The sequence below is a fragment of the Ambystoma mexicanum genome, chromosome 4p (assembly GCF_040938575.1).
Source record: "Ambystoma mexicanum isolate Mex_15411 chromosome 4p, UKY_AmexF1_1, whole genome shotgun sequence".
In the NCBI taxonomy this organism is placed as follows: domain Eukaryota; kingdom Metazoa; phylum Chordata; class Amphibia; order Caudata; family Ambystomatidae; genus Ambystoma; species Ambystoma mexicanum.
In genome coordinates, this window is record NC_090927.1 from 177,507,764 (window position 1) to 177,530,715 (window position 22,952).

At 44.4% G+C, this 22,952-nt stretch overlaps 1 protein-coding gene across 1 annotated transcript in view; it reads right to left on the bottom strand.

Moving 5' to 3' along the window:
* EPHX2 (epoxide hydrolase 2) overlaps window positions 1-22,952 on the bottom strand; it is a 1,142,911-nt gene that overhangs the window by 336,375 nt on the left and 783,584 nt on the right. Inside the window, exon 12 of the mRNA XM_069605642.1 lies at window positions 7,608-7,719. Within this exon, the coding sequence (XP_069461743.1) occupies window positions 7,608-7,719 (112 nt within the window). The remainder of the gene's footprint in view (window positions 1-7,607; window positions 7,720-22,952) is intronic.

Genomic DNA, 22,952 nt, shown 5'->3' on the forward strand with positions numbered 1-22,952 from the left:
GGAGGGGGTGGGACATAGACGTGCGGCCATCAAATAGGTCCATGCAATGGACAAGTATGAGATAGCAGAGTGCTGAGAAGGAGAGGGGGAGGAGGAAGGGAGAAACCACAACAAGGGGGAGCAGGAGAAAGGGTGGGGGGACAAGGGAGAGCAGGAGAAAGGGTGGGGGGAGACACAAGGGAGAGCAGGAGAAAGGGTGGGGGAGGGACAAGGGAGAGCAGGAGAAAGGGTGGGGGGACAAGGGAGAGCAGGAGAAAGGGTGGGGGGCAAGGGAGAGCAGGAGAAAGGGTGGGGGACAAGAAAAACACAGGGGCATGGGGTAAAGGGTAAGGAGCAGACACAGGGAGCAAGGGGATGAGGGGGCAAGAAGAACAAAGGGGTAGAGGCAGTGGGAGTGGGCAAGGAGACAATCAAGGGGAATAGGGTGGTACAAGGGCAGCAAAAACAGGTCAGAAGGACTAAAAGAACTTAGCATGCAGATGAGCGAGAGCTAACTAAAGTTGAATGCTGCAAACACCAAGTCCTCTTTTAAAGCTTATTAACATGCCAGAGGTCTGCTCATATTCTCGCCTCTTATTTGGCAGTCAGTCCACCTCCAGTGCCATGGTTAAATACCTGAAAACGATGTGGAATGCCAATCTCAGCTTGAGCTGAAGAGAGAGTTTTAGTTTTGTAGGACCTGAAAAGCGAACCAGATTCTGATCTTCAGCAAATGCAGATGGTACAAAATTTAGCAGGAGGGTTCATCTTTGATCTCTCTTGTTCGACACATTTCTTCTTTAAGAGCCACAATTCATAGTGTTTTTCTGCATCCCGTTCAAATGTCTTCACGATATTGCCTCAGATTGGAGATCAACATCACTTGTGAGAAGCTGACTAGAACTCAGTTATCTGCATGTCAAGGTCTGTGAACTCTCGCTTCCTATAAACATAAGGGTAGACTCTAAACTAGAGTCTCAGGCTAGGCAGTAAACCCATGGAGCAACCTGCCCTGAGTAATTGCCCAACTCGCCTCCGTCTTGGCCTTCCTGACCGTCATTGTGTTATCCTCTGACCTCCCTCCAGCTGCTCCTTTTGATACAGTATCATTTAATAGTGCATGGCGTTGATAGGCAGGATTCATTTTGCAATAATGGCGGGCTTTGAGATGTGGGCCTCACTGAATCCCTTGATAGGAATGAGACCATGAAAAAGCACTCAGTGCAAAATATATGTCATCCTAGTTGAAGATTAGGGTGCAGGAGATGTTGACCATTGTGTGTTGTGTGAATATTTTTGAGGTGTTGCAAGTTATAAATACCAAATATATATCTGCAGCAGCGTAACATCATCATGCGTTCGGAATCATCTTACAAGAGAAGAAACTGCATTGGATATCCATGAGGACAGTAGACAATGTAATGAAAATTTGAAACCTTGCTGAAAATACATACTGTAGAAAACTCTGTAAATATACAGTGTGCTTCCGTTGAACAAAATCCCAATTTGGTCTATCTAATTATAATTTAAGGCAGAAAGGAAGGACAGCTGAGGCATTCATGCTGAAAGCTGGTCTCACATAATCAGCTTTATTCGCATAATCGGATTGGGAAAAATGATTATGTTGTTTTGAGCTGAGATGTAGCGTGGCCTTTTGTTTGGAACAAACAGAGCCCTGGCCCTGGCGCGGCATCATCCGGTGATTTACAAGTACGTCTTTTCCCTAATCATAAGATTCAAATGAGGGTCGAAGCCAGCGGAAGACCATTTTTCAATGCATGTCATTTCTGAGCTCAGGCTGTGTGCTGGTCACGGATGATACACAATTTGCACACATCCAAAGCCAAAGCACAACCCTACTGAACAATATAAGCGAAGAGGGAGGAATCTGGCTCATCGGTTATGAGCTCTAATCAGAGTAAAATGCTTGGCCATGCTGAAGCGATCACAGCGGTAGATCGTCAACAAGCTGAAAGCACGATCAACTATTGTTCCCATGGACATTTCTATCTTTTTAGATCTTCCAATGAGACCTAGCATATTTCCAAAACGGAAAAAGTCGCCATACTTTCCGACAAAAAAGTTATTTACAAAAAGTGGATTGTATGAAAAGGAAGAATGTGTGTTATTTGAAAAACTGTCAAAAAAGCAAACACCACTGTGAAACTATTATGTGTTACCAATTGTTAGTTCAATTTGTTTGCAATATACCATCATATCTTCATCAAAGCAAAGGTGATACTTCAAAACACCACACACTAACCACTCATGTGAAATTCCTTCAGAATATGACCCCAAAAGGAAGGGGTGGGTGAAATGGTGCTAGGCTTCCAGACCTGCATGATTATCTTTAACAAAGAGTTGCAATCCCACTCCTGACTCTTCTGTAGCCACTCAACATGTTTATGATTCACTAGGCAGTGTACTTGCAGGAAACACCTGGTTCTACAAGCGCTTGCCTAAACACTGGACATCCCGCCACCACAAACCTCTGGGTTTAAATGAGAAATCCTTCCTTACTTGCTATGATTGCTAGGGTCTGAAAAAGGAAAAACCCACACTCTGATGTTTTGTCTTGCTTCCTTATTTAGGTATTGGTCCTTTATTTTCCTTTGCATTAGTTATAATTGCAAAGGTTTAATACAAAGTCAAATTGAACAAAGAAAAATCATTTGTCCTTGGACATGAAGGTCAGATCATCCAGCTATCTTATTATCCCCTCTCCTCGGGTTCAAGGCTGCTCCAGGATGGGCCGGGCTCTAGGGAGTGGATAAAAAGCCAAAGGGGAGCCTCACACTTTCCCACCCAATTTCAACATACTGAATTTGGAGAAATTGTTGCCGAGTTCCTAAAATAACATCAGGTATTTACCGCTCAGAGACTGAATATGTCTTCAACAGGTGGATGGATCCCTTTGATCTTGATACCTGATATATCACCCGTCGGTTGAATGGGCGAGGTTTATCACTGGCCGACCTTCCCTTTTTGCTTTTACTAGAAGGATTTTGCTTAGATAGGTGCTGATTCTGAATACGCTCTTCCCTTCTGACTACTAGAGTGAGCAAGTTGGCATGGTTTTGTCATGTATGGTGTCTTTCATATTTGCTACACAGTGCGCTTCGCTGACCTTCAAAATTGGGGCAAAGTAAATTTTTCACATTTTTTGAATAATGTTCTGAAAATAGTTTATCCAATAAACTTCCTTCGAGGCCTTTCAGCATTTTGCATTGTAGGCTTTTATAGTCCGTATAGCAATTTAAACTACACATCACTCAGTGTAATTGCAGAGCCATTGATGATATTTTAACAACATATTTCTTATCACAGCTGCTAGCGTAGTTGGCTTTTTTTACATTTCTTCTGAAAGGTTCGGTCTGTGCTCAGTTAAAATATAAAATATCTGGTTTACAGCGAATTAGTCTGTTTTATGTGGAGTCATGGTTTGTCACATGTCAGGAGTGGCAACTATGAATTCTGAAGCTCTTGAAAAACTGCCATTAATGTAAGATCTAATACCATCCCTAACTGTGTGCTTATTTTAATGTATATAGGCGAGTATTGTGATTATACCAAACCATTGTTCCAATTGAAATCAGATCTTGTACTGCTTTTGATGTTTTTGTGTAGCAACTCTTAATTTCATCAATTGGGATTTGTGGCTGTCACCCGTAGGCTACAGACAGTTTATGCAGCCGATGGATCATCCCACTAAGCTCTCTTACCAGCATAACATGGTAGGGTGGTGATTTCTATGTGTTGGGAGTTTACTGCACAGGGGGCGTCTAAGCAAGAAACGTATGTCATGCATTCCATTTCACCTAGGTTTTGGGGTGAGGAGGACCTTTGAAGCAGAGCGAAGCTGGGGTGATAACACTTTGGTCTTGAATGTGAAGGTGCCTGTGGGTGGTGCGTTGTAGGCACCTGTGGGTAAGACACAAGCCATTGAGTTTGATTCTTGGTTATACTCCGGGCTGATGTAGGTTTCTCAGGTGAGCCGAGACTGGTTGGCCTTTTATCGACCAAAGATCAGGCACCCTATTCTATTCTGCACCTTTCGTCTGTTCGTTTGGTACTCAGAGGCTTGGGAAGAGCGCATTTGGTTCATTCAAGTCACTGGGTTATCATGGCGTGCGGTTACCTGGTGGGAGGAATGCCAGAATGTTCTTAAGATGCTGTTGCCAAAAGTGTGGCTTTGGTACTGCTTTAACTTGTTAGTTGAAAGGTATGCTGAGTGGGGAAGCCTGGTTCTACAGGACACAGCTGCAGTGGTGGAGAGAGGCTCGTAGTGCCAATCATTTCCCAGTCTACTCTTCTTGGGGCAGACCCTGACATGTGCATTTAATAGGGGGCTCTCGGATATATTATCAAGCTAAATATTTGCGACTGTAAGCTACAGAGCCGCCCCTGCTCCTGCTATGTGGGTAACAGCAGCTCATTCTGCTTTTTCTGTTCATTAAAAAAAACACCACCACCCACCAATGTTTAAATTATATGCACTAATACTGATTGGTTATTTTTTTCTTCCAGTGAAAATTGCTATCTACTGATTGCCTACTTCCTTTAGCTTATCTTTTATTGGACAAAAAAGGTTGTCAATGAAGATCTCGGATTTTCTAGAGGGGTGCAGTTTTTAATAGTTTGGTGGCATGACTAGATGTTTACCTGAACCGCGCTAGGCAGTGGGATAGAGGCAGGGATAGCAGGTCATTAACCAAACAGACCAGTGGCCAAGGATGCACAGGGTTAGAGTAAGCCTCTCGATTCCCCTAATCGGAAGAAGGACATCTTTAATGATTGAGAGCATGGCAGTGCAAATTGTGCACCTGGACATCAGGCAGGGCTCTTGGGACATCGCAGTTGGACAGGTGTAGCAGTACCCAATGCTGGTGCTCTTCCCACATTCACCCTACATGAGTTTTAGCTCATTGTGCCTTGGCAGCTGATGCGCCAGGCAGCTGGCCATGGTGATCCATTCAGACACGCATCCGTGACCAGGGTCACCTGCGGCCAGGGTTGATGGAAGAGAGACCCCTTTGGGAGGTTGACCTTCACGGACCACCATTGTAGGTCTCCAGACACAGTCTCTGAGAACGGATGACGGTCTGACGTCTGTCCCTGAAACTGAGACCATTGAGAGCTCAGGAGCAACTGCAGCCACATAATGCGCAGACGGGCCTCTGGCACCACCAAGATGCATGATGCCATAAGACCAAGCAAGTGCAGAAAACTGGGATTGATGTTTTAGCAGGGGTGATAGACTCAGACTTCAGAGTTGATGTTAAGGTTTCACTACAGAACCACAGAAAAGATCCTTTCCAGATCCACCAAGGTGATAAGATTGTCCAAGGGGTGCTTGAAAAAGCAGTATTCACTAGGCTTCAGGAAAAATTCGGGAAGGAAAGCACAGACGAAACAACTGAAAGCCCTCTCAAAACTGAAACTAAAACACCTACAGAGGAAGAGCCCAAGACACAAGACACTTCCTGATTTACCTTTCGCTCAGATAAATGACCCCTTGTTGGCTGAGGCATTCTGACAGGCAGTTTTGGAACCTGAGGGTTGTGAGAAAGGGGGACACACTGAGCATAACAGGTTCGTAGATGCAAGGTCATGTTGCAGATCTCCCGTAGTTGTGGGTGCAGGTTGGGCCGTGAGCTCAACTTGATGAATACTGCTTCAGGTGCGGTGGTGAGACTATGCACACTCGGGCCGGCCATTTTTGGTGCGTGGTTAACCGATTGAATGGGGTCAGTTACACCCATCAGTGAAAGGGCCGATAGCCGGCAAGATCGGCCGGCCATGAGGGGTCAAGTTTGACAGCTTCAGTAGTACGGCAGTGGCTAGTAGGTGCAACAAGCGAATTCCATGTGCTTTCTTTACATAGGACTGTGCTGGCTCTGGGGGAACCGGCAGCGAGGATCTTGCTGTGCTGATGTTGGTGCAGCAAAACAGGTTGAAGCCTGGAGTGGACGTTGCAGGAGGGTTAGGGTGGGATTGCACAAAGTTTAATGGTAGTGGGGGCCTGAGGAAGCGGGTCAGACGCTGTGTAGGGATAAAAGACGCACATGAAAGCCTGATTGACCATGTGGTTATGCGCGATTGGGCGTGACTTTGTACGCAGTGGGCCAGTGGGCTAGGGGCATTTAGCTTACCTGCTACAGGTTGCAGCGCTCTTAGGTTGAGCTGGAAACAAGACGAGCATGCAGTATAGATTGTGCCACCTCCACATCGCCGTCTGCGACCGGCAGAAACCATGCAATGCCTTAAATCCTGGCCTTTGATCCAGACCGGATGTGCCTCGCGGCAGGGGGCAGCGATGACTTTTTCTGCATCAGTCCTCCAATCAGGTGGAAGGCTCAACAGAGCCTTTAAATGGCTACTATGAACGCAGAACACAGTGGCAGCCATCTTCCAGTTCCCAGCCACCTCGTTGTGCTTATGGGGAAAGGCTTCTTGCAGGAGGCTGGAGGGTCCCTGGTGACTTCTTCTGGAGTTGTTGCCGTCGTCTGCTGTTGTTACCACCTTCTCTGCTACTATTACCTCTTTCTGTCCCTTTTGCCTCCAGCACCTGGTTGAATATGCTCATACCAATCTCCAATTGTTTCTAATTGCCTGCCAGCCCTGTATCGAACAACTCACACTAGCTGACTAGAAACGCTGGTGTATGATCCTCTCTATGGTTGGACTCTTGGTGAGTGGCATCAGCTGTGTCTGGTAAATGGGGCAGGGTCGTTATTGGCTGCTGCTCATGACAGAACCTGGCCTCACATTTGGGCTAGAGGACACAACAAACGCTTCATCTGGTTTGTCTGCCATCTTGGTTTTCATAGCTCCCTCCCCCACCCATCTTTAGGGCTGCCTGTGCAAGGCCGAAGTCTCCGCTTTCGACAGCATGTGATTTGCATGCTTCAGTAAGTTAAAACCTACAGAATGTATGGGAATTGTGGGCTTGCAGAGTATTTGTAACATTGCATCACCTGCAAGGGAAGGCACTGCCAGGAGACAATGAATGGTTAACTTTATTTCATATATGAAGAGAGATCCATGGTTGGAAAATGTCAAGCTTACTTCAATAAACATATCCCACATTTAACACGAGAAGCCCGTGGCCAGGAGTCTGTGAACTCCTACATTGTATTAAGTGTAGATAGGACGGAAACTACATCAGAACAACTGCTACTAGTGGCGTGTGAATGAAAGTGACTCTGGACAAAGCAGTGTTTGGTTTCCTTTCCAGTGTTTTGGGACTGCCTAGTGGGCGCTTCCAGTTCTCCCAGTTAGGGAGGGGTTCACTGAAAGGGGTTTTGTGACTGTCCCTTGCTCGTGACGAGGACTAATGGAAGGTGACCCAGAGATGTTCCTCATAACTCCCTGTTGACCATTGGCTCAGTGTGGCAACCGGCCCTCTGAGTCACCCCCTAGGTCGCCAGAGCTGGGCAGGGGATCCATCATAGTACCAATAAAGATGGATAAATGTGTGGGTCACACCTCAGCCAAAGGGTAGGTTTTCTCGTGCCTTACCATTGTGCCAGTACTCTATTAAATGGCTGCCTTGTGATGTAAAAGGCCAATTCAGCATTGTGGTACCAACTCCACCTATGCTTTGATAAATGCACGTTATAACTCACCGGCTCCTGGAAATAGAGTTGATAATCGAAGATTGGGTTCGATTTTATTCTCTCCATTACATTAACCTTCGGATGAGAAGGGAGGAAGGGCGTATTCAGTCCCGCCACTGCTCTGAAGTAGAAGAATACATGAGAGACAGGTGTCAAACGTCACGTTTCATTTATATTTCACCCATCACCACAGCCAAGGAATATTACATTTGGCACCCACCATGTTTAACAAGTCTATGAATATGCATGTAAACAAACCTTCTATACATTAAAATGTTATAACATATGCACATGTTATTAATAACATGGGAATAGCTATATCATTCCTGATTTAATTAAGGAATAACAGAATTTCTAGACTGACTCATTGGAATACAATCATAATACCTAATTAATGTGTTTTCTCTACCTCAACTTCAGATGTAACAAACATTGAGTGGATAGTTCCTAAATTCGAATGCAACGCTCATAATTTGAATTTTAGAAACAAATGTGTTTATAACAAGGTGCCTTAGCTGATTGCCTTTGTGCAAAGACCAGACCCTGGCCTCTCCCTGGGCTGCTCTGGGTCTCATCCTCGCTCTCTTCATGCCCATTGCACTCTGAGCATTCCACTCTGAGCATTCTCCTGCGCACTAGGCATGCTCGGATTGGACAGTGCCGAGCATTCCACTCCTAGCATTCCACTCCGAGCATTCCCCTGCGCATTAGGCATGCATGGATTGGGCAGTGCCGAGCATTCCACTCTGAGCATTCCCCTGCGCACCAGGCAAGCACAGATTGGGCAGTGCCGAGCATTCCACTCTGAGCATTCCACTGTGAGCATTCCCCTGCGCACTTGACATGCTCGGATTGGGCAGTGCCGAGCATTTCACTCTGCGCATTCCACTCCGAGAATTCCGCTCTGAGCTTTCCACTCTGAGTATTCCCCTGCGCACTAGACATGCTCGGATTGGGCAGTGCCGAGCATTTCACTCTGAGCATTCCACTCCGAGCATTCCACTCCTAGCATTCCACTCTGAGCATTCCCCTGCGCACCAGGCAAGCACAGATTGGGCAGTGCCGAGCATTCCACTCCGAGCATTCCACTCTGAGCATTCCCCTGCGCACCAGGCAAGCACAGATTGGGCAGTGCCGAGCATTCCACTCTGAGCATTCCACTGCGAGCATTCCCCTGCGCACTAGACATGCTCGGATTGGGCAGTGCCGAGCATTTCACTCTGAGCATTCCACTCCGAGCATTCCGCTCTGAGCTTTCCACTCTGAGTATTCCCCTGCGCACTAGGCATGCTTGGATTGGGCAGTGCCGAGCATTCAACTCTGAGCATTCCGCTCCAAGCATTGCACTCCGAGGATTCCACTCCGAGCATTCCCCTGCGCACTAGACATGCTCGGATTGGCCAGTGCCGAGCATTCCACTCTGAGCATTCCACTCCGAGCATTCTGCTCTGAGCATTCCACTCCAAGCATTCCCCTGCACACTAGGCATGCTCGGATTGGGCAGTGCTATCATGTGCCCCTCAGGAACCAACACATCTTGCTCGAGCATCCTTAAGCATTTCCATCTGAGCAATACTGTGGCAAGAAAGTTTATACCTGCTGCTGGTGCTTTATCTGGTTACCTTTGTACAAAGCCCACACCCTGACCTCCACGTATGACATCCAGTTCCATCCTTATTCCTTTTATACACATTCTACACCCAGAAGCGTTCTGCACACTTGGGCCACACTCATTGGTCAGTGCTATAACACGACCCTCAGGAACCAAGATGTACTCGAGAAGCCATATTCATTTCCATTTGAGCAATGTCGAGCTAAGGAGATTTGTATTTGCTAGTGGTACAATATCTGATTGCCTTTATTGAAAGCCAGTGCCCCAAGCTCTTACCTTTGTTGCATCCAGCCTCCTCCTCACCCCCTTCACACCTACTCTACTCCCAGAGGCCCTCTGTGTACTAAACCCACTCCCAGAGAGTAAGTCACTCCATCATTATTACTATTGCTTCAGCTGATAATTGCCTAGCTTCAACCCAACTAGATGTGCCTCCTAATCATACAACAGTCATTATTTTGGACTATTAGACTAAGTATTACACTACCAGACCTGCCTACATAGTGTGACTGCCCAATCATACTTGCTCCTCGATTGCTTAACATTAATTGCTCTACACCATGAAGAGCTGGTGCACAGCTTGATCACTCCCTCGCCTGTATACTGCATTAAGTGTCTCTCCTTATCAATATCGTCTTATTACACTCTGTGATATAGTCCAATGGTCACACCGCAACATTAATCTGGCACATTGCTATAAGAATCTCTTTGACCATCTCAGTCCAGCTCCATTGCAGCAGTCCTACAACGCACTGAGCCCCAAAGCTACAACCTGAATGATCAATCAAAGGTAAGTACAACAACCTTACCACAGGAGCCTCACAACAGTCTGTCTTAGAGAACCCTGAAATCCACCTATACCCGTCAGACAAGAAGATAGCATTATGCCTAGAATACCCAAATATGCCAGTATCAGAGTACAAGAAAGAAGGAAAGCTAGAGTGCATTCACAGCCCCTACAAAATGAATCATCAAGAGGAATTGTAAGGAGCCCTATCCCCTCTTGCAAATGACCCTCGATGGCCTTATCTCCCTACAACTCCTTGAATCAGCATCTGATGGACAACTAACACAAAACACTAGAAACCACACCAACCATCAGACAACTTCACTGTTGACTGATAGACCTACATCACCAAACAGACCAACTTCCACAAGAAAGTCATTCTAGGATTTATCTTTGATCAAAAAGTACACAATGAAACAGCATCCCACAGCCATTACTCGCTGGTGTAGCGTGATCAACCAGATCCAACAAAGAACCCAACCAGCCAGTCTCAGAACAAATGCAACAACCAAGAATCTTCAGAAGACGGTCCCAAATAATTTCCAAGTTGATCAACCTCTCGCTACAAAAAGGAGCTTCAAGGGAATGGTAAATACCAGATGCCTCCTCATCATTACCCACTCTATCACCAAACATTCTTCTGACATTTACCATCTTCCATGCCAGGACAAAATGGACCTACCCCTCATCGCAGAAACCTGGCACATAGAGGAAACACACAACAGTTATATACAAAACCATTCCCATAGGCTACAATATCAAGTTTGTCATCAAAATAGTCGCAAGAGGAGGAGACATTGCATTTCTTAACTGAGGCTACCTCAAAGTGCAAATCACTCATCTTAATCTGTTTAACCTCGCAAACGTCTACATTAAGCTTCCTCCTCATATAGAGACCAACATCCTGAAACCCTTCATTCACAGAGATTGTTGGATGCTAATCTTTTCCATAGAATGTCAGCACCTCACTAAAGTGAGGGACCTCAATATCTCTTATTATTAGAAAGAGAATTACAAAAGCTACAAAATAAGTCTCTGCAAACACCTATTTGCCACATCTCGAACAACTGGTCAAAGGATCACAATTGAAGCTAAGCTTTGATAACGTATTCTGCAAAGGGGACTTCACCTACATTTCCCTCCAGTGCTCGTTAAGCTGGGGAACCCATCTATTTATTTTATGGGCCATTTTCACCGAAGCACTGGAATGGTATCCAAATAGTCACCCTTCTGGAAAACCCAGAGACATCTACATCCATCCTACCACCTAAATCCTGAACAGAACACTGGATGCTCAACTCAACAACATCCACAGATAGATAAACACGACCCTGGATCGCAGAACATCAAAAAGCAATTCAGAACCTCACAAACAGGAACAAGTCACCAAATGATTTACACATAAGCTGCATCACATAAAAATGAAAATGAAAATGAAACCCCAAAAAATTCTGGAGAAGAGGCTGATTTCCAACAGACAAACTGGCCTACCATGGGCAATTACAGTATTATAGAGCAGAAACTATAAAAGCAAAAAGCAAAATATTCCAAAGATTCACATTGAAAAGAATGGAGCACAACTGGTCTTAAGAATCATCCAAGCTTTCAAAAATCTGGCAGCATGAAACATTGTTGCAACACCTTCACAAGAGCTCTGCGACTACATCACCGCTCATTTCAGGAACACATATCAACAAATTCAATACCACCTGCACAGGCAAGGACCAATGGCACATCACCCAAATAGGGAAAATCTATTAACAGAACCATCTTACCTGACACTAACATTTTTTTTTCCATTCCCCCGCCAGGATTTCCTCTCCAGTGCAGATAGCTAGAAGGTTCCCTGGAAGATCTTTTCCCACACACATACAGGGGTCAAGGGATACCTAAGCATCCTGTACTATAACCTTCACTCCGTAGCCCTGCTCAGTGGCTACATCGAGCAGGTGTCCGTCCTCTCACCTGCAAAGCAGACTTGGTTACATCTCACCTTAAAAATCCTACAGCCAACCCAAATGATACAGAAAGTGACTGCCCAATCCCCAGCAAACCTTCCATCATCAGTCCTTGAGAAAATCTACTAATGCTAGAGGAATAAATCAAAATCAACAACCCCCTCCAGTCACAACTAAGATTCAGGGCAATGAGAGGAACAGAACCCACGAGGAACTACTACGACTATACCAGTGCACGCATCCTACTAGCCATTTCAGCCACCTTTGACACCATCAGTCACGAGACCCTACTAAAAGGACATAAGGACATTGGTGTAAAGGCAATCACCTTACACTTCATCGCCTTATTCCAGGCATAAAGCACAGAAATAAAACTCATGGCACCTTTAGGTCTCATCCTCAACCTGACATGCAGAGTGTCCGAACTATCCAGCCTCTCATGTCTTTCCTTCAACATATACATGATCTGATTCTGGATCTCATAAACACCACATGCCACACATACTTCAACTACATTGACAACAAGTGAATTGTTTACAAACTCACAAATGAATCAACAACTGACTCAACAAAAGTCAGCACATGATTTGCACATGTGGACTCCTGGAGGACGTCACAGAGACTTACGTTCACCCAACCAAAACACAGCTCATGATCTGCAGCACAGCAACACCTAACCCCACAGCAATCACCTGCTGTACATAATGGGGTCCAGCCCACTTTAATTGTGTGGCATTTTGACATTATAATGGACAACTAGAACCACAAGTTAAATCAACTATAATGACCTGCTTCTTCTATCTAACATCTCATGCTCTACCGGACGTTCCAGCACAAGACCATAGACGTTACCACAATCAAGATTTGACTACACCAATAGCTTTTAGCTTGGGCTCCCAGAACATTTACTCAATGTACTTCAAAAAGTCCAAACTACGGCTGCCAGATTACTCCGGTGATTCCAAATCAAATGGTGGAATCACTTCTAAACTCTATGCATCACTCACATTTGCGTAAGATGGCACCCATCACAAGACAATTCTCCATACCCACCATTGAGAAAACTTTGATCCAGCAATGAAAATGCTTGAAATGGTGCTAAGCTTCATCCAGAATAGCATGGAGGATCTTTATTTTTCTCCCTCTTAGCAACCAAACTCTCGAACTCTCTGCACAACCACTGCTGCACGGAAAAATACCACTGATCCTTCAGAAAGCAGATAACCTGGCTGTTCTACTAACAGCAGCACAAGACCAGTACCTATTTGCAACAACTATGATCCAATGGAAAGTGCACCTACTTAATGCGGGGGAAGATTCCAAAAACACACACTCAACTCACTGGTAAAGACTATTGTAAAACAGACTAACTTGTGTTGGACTCTACTCAACTGAAATGGAATCAAACAAATGCTACCACAAACATCAAACTGGCCGTCATAATAGTGTCCCTGAATGGTGGCAATCACCTTGCTCCCTGGTGGCATTCAACATTTGTCTTTCCTCTTCTCTAAATGTAGCCTTAGATTGTCTTCTCCCCAATTTCCCTCACTAGTGGACTCCCCTCTAAAATCTCTTACCACATTACAATGCACATGTAAATCCTGCACACACATGAACTTTAATCAAGATTCCATTAAGTTTGCATCTGTATCCCAATAATACTACCCCACATCGGTGAGCAACCAGACCCAAAGCATTATCAGATCTTGGGCTCTCCCCTTAGAAGTACATCTACCCAAGTGACTCCACCAAGCCCACCGATGAACAGCACTCAGGACTTGGGTATTTATGACCACCACCCTTCAACACCACAGGTTTTACATCTGCCTTTCCTGCTACCCCACCAATAACCCCCTCCCACTTACAGAGTGGCATGCAAGAGCAGCCAAAACGGCAGAAAAGTGCTATACAATACCACTTTATATCACATTACATGATCAGGTGCAATACCATGTTCTCTTTTCATTAGTTTCAGGTGCCTGAATCACAAATACCTTTAGACAGCTATAGGCCGGGCTGCTAGAAGAAGGGATTTCTAACACAATTATGGGTTTGCACAGCTGCTTACAACATCATCTGCCACATTATCTTAGATTTCAGCAGAACACATTTTTTTCTAGCTCAGCTGGGCCACAAAGGACAAAAGAGCCCATATATGTTGCATATATGTTAACATAATAGCAGCGTTTTTACATCTGCCTGAATTTCAGATATGCAACTTGTTTCACAGAAGACGAAGTGAACATCTCTTTGCAATTGTGGAAGTGTGTTAGTGATCCACTTTAACATTCCAAAACAGAGCAAAGAAGGTTAAAACAATGAAGTTGAACTACCTGAGAAGGTCCAATAGCAATTGATACATTTCCAACATTGAAGAAGTGATTTGAGTGTGCAACAGGTACATTATAACACTGATATTTTGGGCAGGACATGGTGTACAATAGGTCAACAGAGGACCTTAATCACTGTTACAGTTCTTACTGCGTCCCTCCAAACATTACACCTCATTACCCAGTGTCTTCTTTAACTAATATTACACAAAGACAATGGTCACTGGAAGGTTCTGAGCAATTGTTTTTGGTATCCGGTCATTGCATCGACAACCAAAGCATCGACAGCCATACAATCTAAAAAAAAAAACATCTAAAAAAAACAAATAATGCATTTTGTTTTAGATGGTAAAGGGTTTAGTTTAATAAAAAAGGGGTTTAAAGGTTAAAAAAAAGCCGTTGCGAGGGGGGAACCCCCACATTAAAAAAAATGTAAAAAAAATGCATTAGGGTCTGCCTCCTTGGTGGAAAACAGTCCCTCAAAGCATTTGGGAGTCATTGTGTCCCACACTTCTTTCTCAAGGTCATCAGGTTCTAGCATGAACCCACTTTGACTCCCCTACCAGGTACTCCTTACCTGAGGTCTTCTGATGTGGTCAGGTGGCAGGCAATAGTACACATGGTGAAACGCCAGGTGTTCTCAGGCTCCCCTCCTGGGTGGTGAAGAGAAGAGTTGATTGTATGCCTTCAAGGTCTTTGGTGTTAAATGTAGGGCTCTCCACTACTGCACAATCAGCATTAGAATGTGTACCAACACGTGATCCCTTACCCTCCTATCCTTCTTCTACCACTTTGTGTCTTTTCTAGTCTCTTTACTACTCCTCTCTGCTTTACCTCTTGCTTCACTAGTCACCTCCCACTCTTTCTCACCTTTCCTCATGTAAGCCTTCTTGTTTACTTCTTTCATCTCTTCATTTCATTGCCATCTTCCTCCTCACTATTCCTCAACTCTCATCTACATCTCCTTTCCACATCCTCTGATCTTCTCTCTCTGCTCTCTACCGCTTTTGGTCTTCTCTTTCCATTTTCCACCTCTTTGATTCTTCTTGTTCTCCTTTCTACCTCTCGTTTATATTTTTGTCTATTCCACCACATCCACTCATGTCTATTGTACTTCTTTCTCCTCCACTCTTCCTACTTTCTCCTATCCTTTACCTCTTTATCTACGCCTCCATTCTCTACTCTGTACCTACACTTCAACACTCCTAACTCGCACACTTCTACTTTGCTTATTCCCCTTTTACAAATTTGTGGGTTTGGGGATCTATCATATAATTTTCTGACTGTGGTCAGGTGTGCGAATGGTGTGAGTATGACGTGATTGTGTGCGCACTGCATGTATGACAGATTCCGCAGATTAAATGTGTTGCCTACCAGACCATCATGCGGCTCCGGTAGGCAAGGTAGCCAAAGGTAGCCAAACATTTGTCAACTATCTCAGATTCATTCTGACAGGCACTCACAATCCTGCATTTGTCTGTGTAGGTTACAGACTTGTCTACCCTTTCTCTCCATAAAACTTAATTCCTAATTCTGTTTTGACATTTGCAGGACCCCGAAAGCAGGGTCCCCAGTTCTTCCAGCTAGCAGCATTTGCAAACCTGTGTCCATATTGAAACCAAGCCTGTATTCAGTGTCTCAGGGATACGAGTGGCACCATTTTGTGGGATATTTTTACCCATGCGGATATGTCCCACTGCACCACTTTACCAATGTGGAAAGAAACAGCCAAAAATGGATGCCATAACCCCTGTGTGTGCAAAAATCTGCATGGGTCACAATCACAAAAGGCTGCACACCCCTGCCACACACAGTTAAAGTGGGGGGGGAAACAGAACTCACTGCAGGAGAATGCCAGTGGGTACTGTTACATTTAACATGAAGCAAGGCCACAGAATTGGGCTAAAACCCGAAAATGCCTTTTAAAATGCAGCTTTTGCAACCTTCAAAATGCTGTTTTTGTGCTAGATCCATTCATTTTTCAGTGAATCATTGAGAGTAAAAGAACTACAGATCATCCAGTGTGGCCAGAGAAGCCGGGCCTCATTGACTGACAGCAGCTAAGAAATGGATCTCATGAAAAAGGCAGCCAAGCAACATTTCTTTCAGTTCCACAGGAAAAATGCAGCTAAAAATGGCAAAACATGTAACAATTTCAGCTGTGCAGAAAGAACTCCAAGCAAAGGCTGGATACAAACATCCAGACTGCAGACAAATCCCAGCACTCAAAAGAAGAACTGGTGCTGACTGAATAAAATGTGTGTGCTGCAGAGGAAACCCTGATGTAAAGGATTCAGTTTAAATGTGCTCTTTCCTTAAAGAAGTGCAAAATCGCCTGTTTAAAAGTATGTTTTTGTGAAAGGCCTAATTCTCTAAATGTCAAAATCCCCTATGAACTGTGTTCATTTTTATATATTTTAAATGAAAGATATAGGCAACTTAAAGTAACCCAGTTTGGAGTTAACTATTTAATTCTGATTGGACAGTGCCCAGCCTGGGAAAGATTGACACTTCAGGTTGAAACCTCACTGCTAGCAGGAAGGCTTAATTGCTGCTGGAGGTTTTCGTATACTTAGAACAAAGAACTCAGTAGACATTTGTCTCTGGCCCAGCCAAGGACAATGGCAGGCTCAACACTGATCCCATCAGGGGAGGGGCAGGAAACTTCCCTCGGGACCCCACCCTGATCAAAGGAATTTGACAGCTGTTGCCAGTTGACAGGAAAGTAACAAAAATGCTAAAAGACATTTGTGGTTTAAATGCCTATTTGTGATTAAGTTTTGAAAACCTTTAACTTTGCAACATGAAGGAGGACAAATCTAAAAATTGGTAGTTGTAAATCTAATGTTATGCTCTTTCTGTGAAGACATGAGTGAACCCTGTACTACGTAAGGAACAAAAGTTACACAAAAAGAATAATTGTGATAAGACTATTGATGCTGTAAATATAATATTGTATACCCGTTTTCTAGGGCTGATTTCCCAGGTATGTACTGAATTAGGATTTGTTAGGCCAAACCATTAGGATTAAAATTGACACAATTCCACAGAACGACAAAGCTAGCTCTCAATGAGATGGGAGTTAGATGTCAGGATAACCCACAAAATATGTAATGTATGTGTCTGATTTTATTAGAGGGCATAATTATAGAAATGTGCATTTGTGGGAAAGTTAAATTGTGGTTCAAATCAATGTCGGAGTTCCCAAATCGCATCATAAAATATGACAGCTCTTTCTGACCTCCAACCAGGAAAAGGCAAGTGTCTTTGACCTATCACAGCCGTGTGGGTGTGGTTTGAAATTCTGCCCCCCCCCATAAACTGAGTGATGTCACTTGGCATGATAAATACAGGAACTTTACCACACACAGGCACACTGATTCCTGACTACATCCTGATTTCCGCGTGACGCTCTGGTCCTGACTTCTTCATCCTGTTCCAAACTTTTCATCTTGTCCTGATTCCAGATTTCTTTACCAAGCCAAGGCCTCAGCATTTGTTGAACTCTTTTCAGCTAGGCCCAAATCCTGAAACCATCCCAAAAAACGTCAGGGAAATAATTCTGATCCACTTTGGCTTGCTACCATTCATACTTGCCTGCTGAAACTCGCCATACCACTAATCGACAGTGTCCAGTGACCAGAAGGGCCCATCCCATCCAATCCAATCCAATCCAGCCTGAGATACAGTCCAATTGACCAGAAACACCCAGCTGATTCAATTCCGCCAGAGGTGCCCTGCTGCCTGTAGATCAATCCGTGATGACCAGAACCTGATGGTCCAATCTTAATTTACAGTGGACTGTAAGTATCAATAGGAATCCTAGTAACCCATAGTATATTTGCCTTGTCCTATCTCAATCTATATGTCATTTTAAAACCAAATTTCTGCTTTTCTCTGTTCTATTTTCTCAAAAATGCCTCTCATTCAAACTTGCATTACTTCTTCAATTTTATTGCTAGAGACTTAATTTCACCTCTGAGTTAAACCTAAGACCTGTAGCTACATCCACAACCAATAATCTCATTGCGAAACAGTGTATTTATTAATAATCGCATAGTGAAATTTAGGCGCAAATTCGCATTTTTGCAAACGTTTTACATGTGTCTTTTCCCATTCAAAGTGTTTCTGAACTTCCATTCTGATTTAAAGTGTGTTCTGTTGCTCACATTGTAGCTCAGGTTTGTTAGGACCTGTTTAGTGTTGCTCCCATAGGAATTTCTAGCAATTTAAGGATTTCTGCACACTTTTCATTGTTTCACAAAGCCATTTTCAACTGTCAGTTTAAAAAGTGTAAATTTCCCAAGAACGCTTTTCTCTCTTGTTTGGGGAGGGAAGATTGCATTCAAACCTTGTACTCTGTTCTTCATTCCTAAATACCTGCTGCTTACTTACATCTATGTAGAATTGCTAATTTGTGAATTGAGAACTTTGCAGGGGGAATCTTAACTTAAACGCTATCTTTTCACCAACCAAAACTGTTCTTTTCCCGGTGTTTTATCTTCTGTATTGCTATAAGTGAATCCAATTGCCTTACTTACTTTCTGAATGGTTTTGTCACCACATTGGTGATTGCTGCCCCATATATTAAAACTTATGTGTGATTTGAATTTTAAATAATAAATAAATATTTACCTTTACCAACCAGCCTGATTCCTGGTCCACTGTGACCTGGAGGGTATTTGAGAAGGGTGTGATATGAGTGGTATATTGAACCTATAGACACAATAAATAAGTATTTCATCTGTGCATTACATGCTAAGCGAGACCCGGGTGTATTGCCTGATTGAAATCCTTAACAGGTTACTCAAGTGGCTCACTGCTCACTTCAGCTCTCAGCGTCTTCACCATTTTATCGATGCCTTCCATGCAGCCATAGAGAGTTCTTGTAAGTAAGACTGGTTCTCATGAGGCTAGAGATGGAATGGGGAACAAAGAGGATAACACATGTTCCTTAAACAGAGACTGAATTACACAGTGGGTAGGGGTCTCTGTCGCCATGTTCATCCCAAACACCTCCTCTAGCCTCCAGAATGTGACTTTGTCACATTGCCATGACTGAACTGCACCTTTCCACCACTTCTGAATTTGGCCTGTGCTGGAAAATGTTAGTCACATCACATGCTTTGACAAATAAATGAAAGATAATCAAACAAATGTTATGTGGCATCTTCGGTAATGCGCTGAGCAGTACTTCCATTGGCCATTAATCATCCCCTACTGAAAATCAACCCCTCTGAATGGCTAGGGGTGTCGAAGAAGGAGGCTGACACAAGGGTTGCATTTTGGTTGCAAAGTGTGGGAGATGTGGATGGGGAACGCATAATGAGAAGAAATACTTCGTTTTCCAAACAGGGTACTTCAAGTGCAGATTCAAGGCACATTAATCTAGGATGAGTTGTGGGGGAGGGAATCGAGCTTGAGCCAGGATGATTCAGGAAGATTCAGAAGACTCTGATTTCCTAGTTACAGGCCGGAAAAAAAGAGTAGGATGCGAATGACTCAAGATAACCATATACCATGGTGGATACAGCTGTTCATGGAGGCCATGGGAGGAAGAGGCTTGACATAGGGAAGGTCTTTCTCAACCCAACATGTTACTGGACGACTTCTTCCAGATAATTAGTTCCAAGTGGGATCAACTCCAAGATAAAATACTGGACCACTGTGTGCAAGTTATAAGTGGCAAGGAAAGTGCCTGCCAGCTGGGATGAGTAAGTGGCCCTCAAAGTGAAACTACACCCAGGTGAAGAGTGCTTGATCTCGAAGCTGGTACAGGTTCCAATGTTTGGCCATCAGCCCAGAAATTCACGCTAGTACATGTGATGGTATAGGATTAGTTGCAGAAGGAGCTCCAATGATAGAGTGCTGAGGGATTTACAGAAGCCATTGAGTCATTGTAGTAACTATCCCCTGGGTTCTTGTCAGGAACCTGAACACCATGGTTGGATGTGTTTAGACCTCACAGACCTAAATTCCAAAATATGGATAGGTTGACACCCTCTCCGTAACATCTGCCAGAAGCTTGCAAACCCTGTAACCAGTGACTTCATTTTCCACGCTTAAGTTGTCATGAGCATATCACTAAATCGAATTGTGTGAGTAATCCTACCCACTTGTCTTCTTTGTGACACCTATGAACATGCTGCATGCCATTTAAGCTAGCTTTGGCTGCCATAGTTTTTCCATGACTAATCCAGGAGATGATCCGTGGAATGAAGGATGTCTATTTCTTCCTGGAAGACAGATTAGTCACTGGCACAAACAAGAGTGAATGTGATGCACTGCTGGTTGTGACGCTAGATAGTCCAGATTGGGTTACAAGAAGTTTCCTATCTGGGACACAACATAGGTACAGCAGGAATTCAACCAAAGTACACATTTATAAACACAATTGGGAGTTGGCCCACATATGCGCCAATCAAAGTCAATGCGAAAGGGTAATATAGGAAGAAATTACCTTTGCCTTTGTGCCCACAGCATTGAGAAGCACAGAAAGAAATGACTGAACTAAGGCGTGTGAAGTACTGGGGGTTTACTGGTGCTAGCAATATTTCACAACAACACTCTAGGGTTGGCTTTTGATGACAAAGACTGACCATAAAGCCCTGGTCCACGTGTTGAGCACAAAGGGTCATCAGTATCTGCCTGCATTTGTCACTGGATCATGATCTTCAACATTAAAGTAAGGCATATACCAGGCTTCAAGAATATTGCTGCCGATTATCTAATAGGGTTACAGGAAAATGTATAGTTTCGGAGTGACAAAATGACAAGGATGAGTAGTGGCTAATCCGCCTATTCAGTCCTCACATCTCTACAAAACAAGAGTGATGCCCATCATAAAGGTGAAACAGGCAGAGGTCCCTCCTTTGCCTTTTGTGGTAATGTGGGGGAGGGCAGGCTATACTCTTAAGAGGGGTGTGAAGTGAAACAGTAGCAGCCCAAGCAGCAACAGTAAACAGTCCAAAATAAAGGAATGTCAAATCAAGGTTCTATAACAATGTTCTATAATAATATACATACGTTAAAAACACCATATGAAAAAATAACTAAACAATAAAAAGACTACAAAATCCACCACTGTAGAAAGAACACAGAATATGCAAGAGATAGAGGGATGCAGAACTCTGGATAATGAAACAGGGGTGAAAGGCAGCAGTCAATACTCACAATATGTCTAAAGGATATGTCTTGTGAGAGAAAGGGATCAAAAGGTGGCCTAACCAATCGGTATGGCCCAAAGCTGGACCAGTGGGGCAGTTAGGAGTCAATAATACTTTCTTGCTATTGTTGTATTCTTAGCAGTTCAACAACATCAAACCTGGCTTCTTGAAGCAGCGCAAATGGTCTGAACCAGGCTCAAATGTGGTGGCAGCAGTGTTCTAAATGGGCCAGAGGCATTGAGTTGGGAGTTGAACTGAAGTTCGCTTTGGTGCGAAGTGTTGGTCAAGGAATGCAGGTCGTGAGAGCCACCGGGGTCAGTTTCACGGTCTATGAGTTGTTGAACAGTAAAGAGGCTGGTGACTGGATACGCAGTTTGATGCAGCTTTCAGAGGCCATGGTTCGATGAAGCTAGCAGGGTCGGCTACAAAGATGCTGGTTGTTTCAAGATCATCTCGAACCTGGCTGTCACAAAAATTTGCTTCTTTAATCGAACTGGAGCGGGCAACGGACTCAGTTGGCACGATCCAGAGGCAAGCTGGTTCAATAGGCATCACAGTGATTTAAAGATGTTCAAATAATATGAAGGCAGCACCACAGGTCCGGGTGGTTCAAAGGCATGTGAACAGTGTCAACGGAGTGTTCAACAGTGCTAGAATCAGCAGAACACAAGAGACCGGTTGCTTTGCATTCTCTGGAGGCTGTGAGTCCCAATTTAGGGGCAAAAAGAGTCCTTGTTCTCTTTTCTACCAACATGCGGGAGGCTGACAAACACCTGCAGGTGTCCTTGACCTTCAATGAGGTCCTGGGTAGCAGTGTGGCTGTCAGAGAATCAGGTCTTGCTCCAGCAATGTGCCCTGTGGATGGTTAGGGAGCAAAGCTTCCCTTTGCCTCGGACCACCTGCCTTCACCTCACAACACAACTGGAGTATTCTGAAAAGGACTGGTCTCCCTGCAGGTGTCACATATCGCTTGTGGAGATGGGTGATATGGAAGAAAGACTGACATGTTCCGTTCAACACACGGTGCATTCTAGTCTTCCTTCAGTAGCTGCCTTAAAGACCTGCTAATGAGAAGCGCCTGTGCGTTGCAACTTCCTTACTTTGTTTCCTCAAGTGAGTATGCTTATGCTCCCTCCTGTGTTCCTTTCCCGCTTTTCCACTACCTTGTGTGTCATTTGAAAGTGGCTTTCCTTTCCACTTTGAGCGGCTCCTTCTTGCCTCCTCCCGCTCTGAGCGGGTTTCATCTTTTGATGTGCGCGGCGTCTGATGCTGATGCCGTGTGTGCCTCCCTCACGGCCCCTCTGTCTCCTGATGTGCTTACTCCCGCTCTGGGCGGGTTTCCAGCCTTCACTGTTCTCTCTGAGCGCCGTCTGTTGCCGCAGCCGTGTGTGTCTCATTCACTGCCCCTGCTTCCTCTGCTGGGTTATTCTTGCTGCGTGTTATCCGCACGCACCCTGGACCACTGCCTGGACAACCTCGGAGCTCTATTGGTGACACC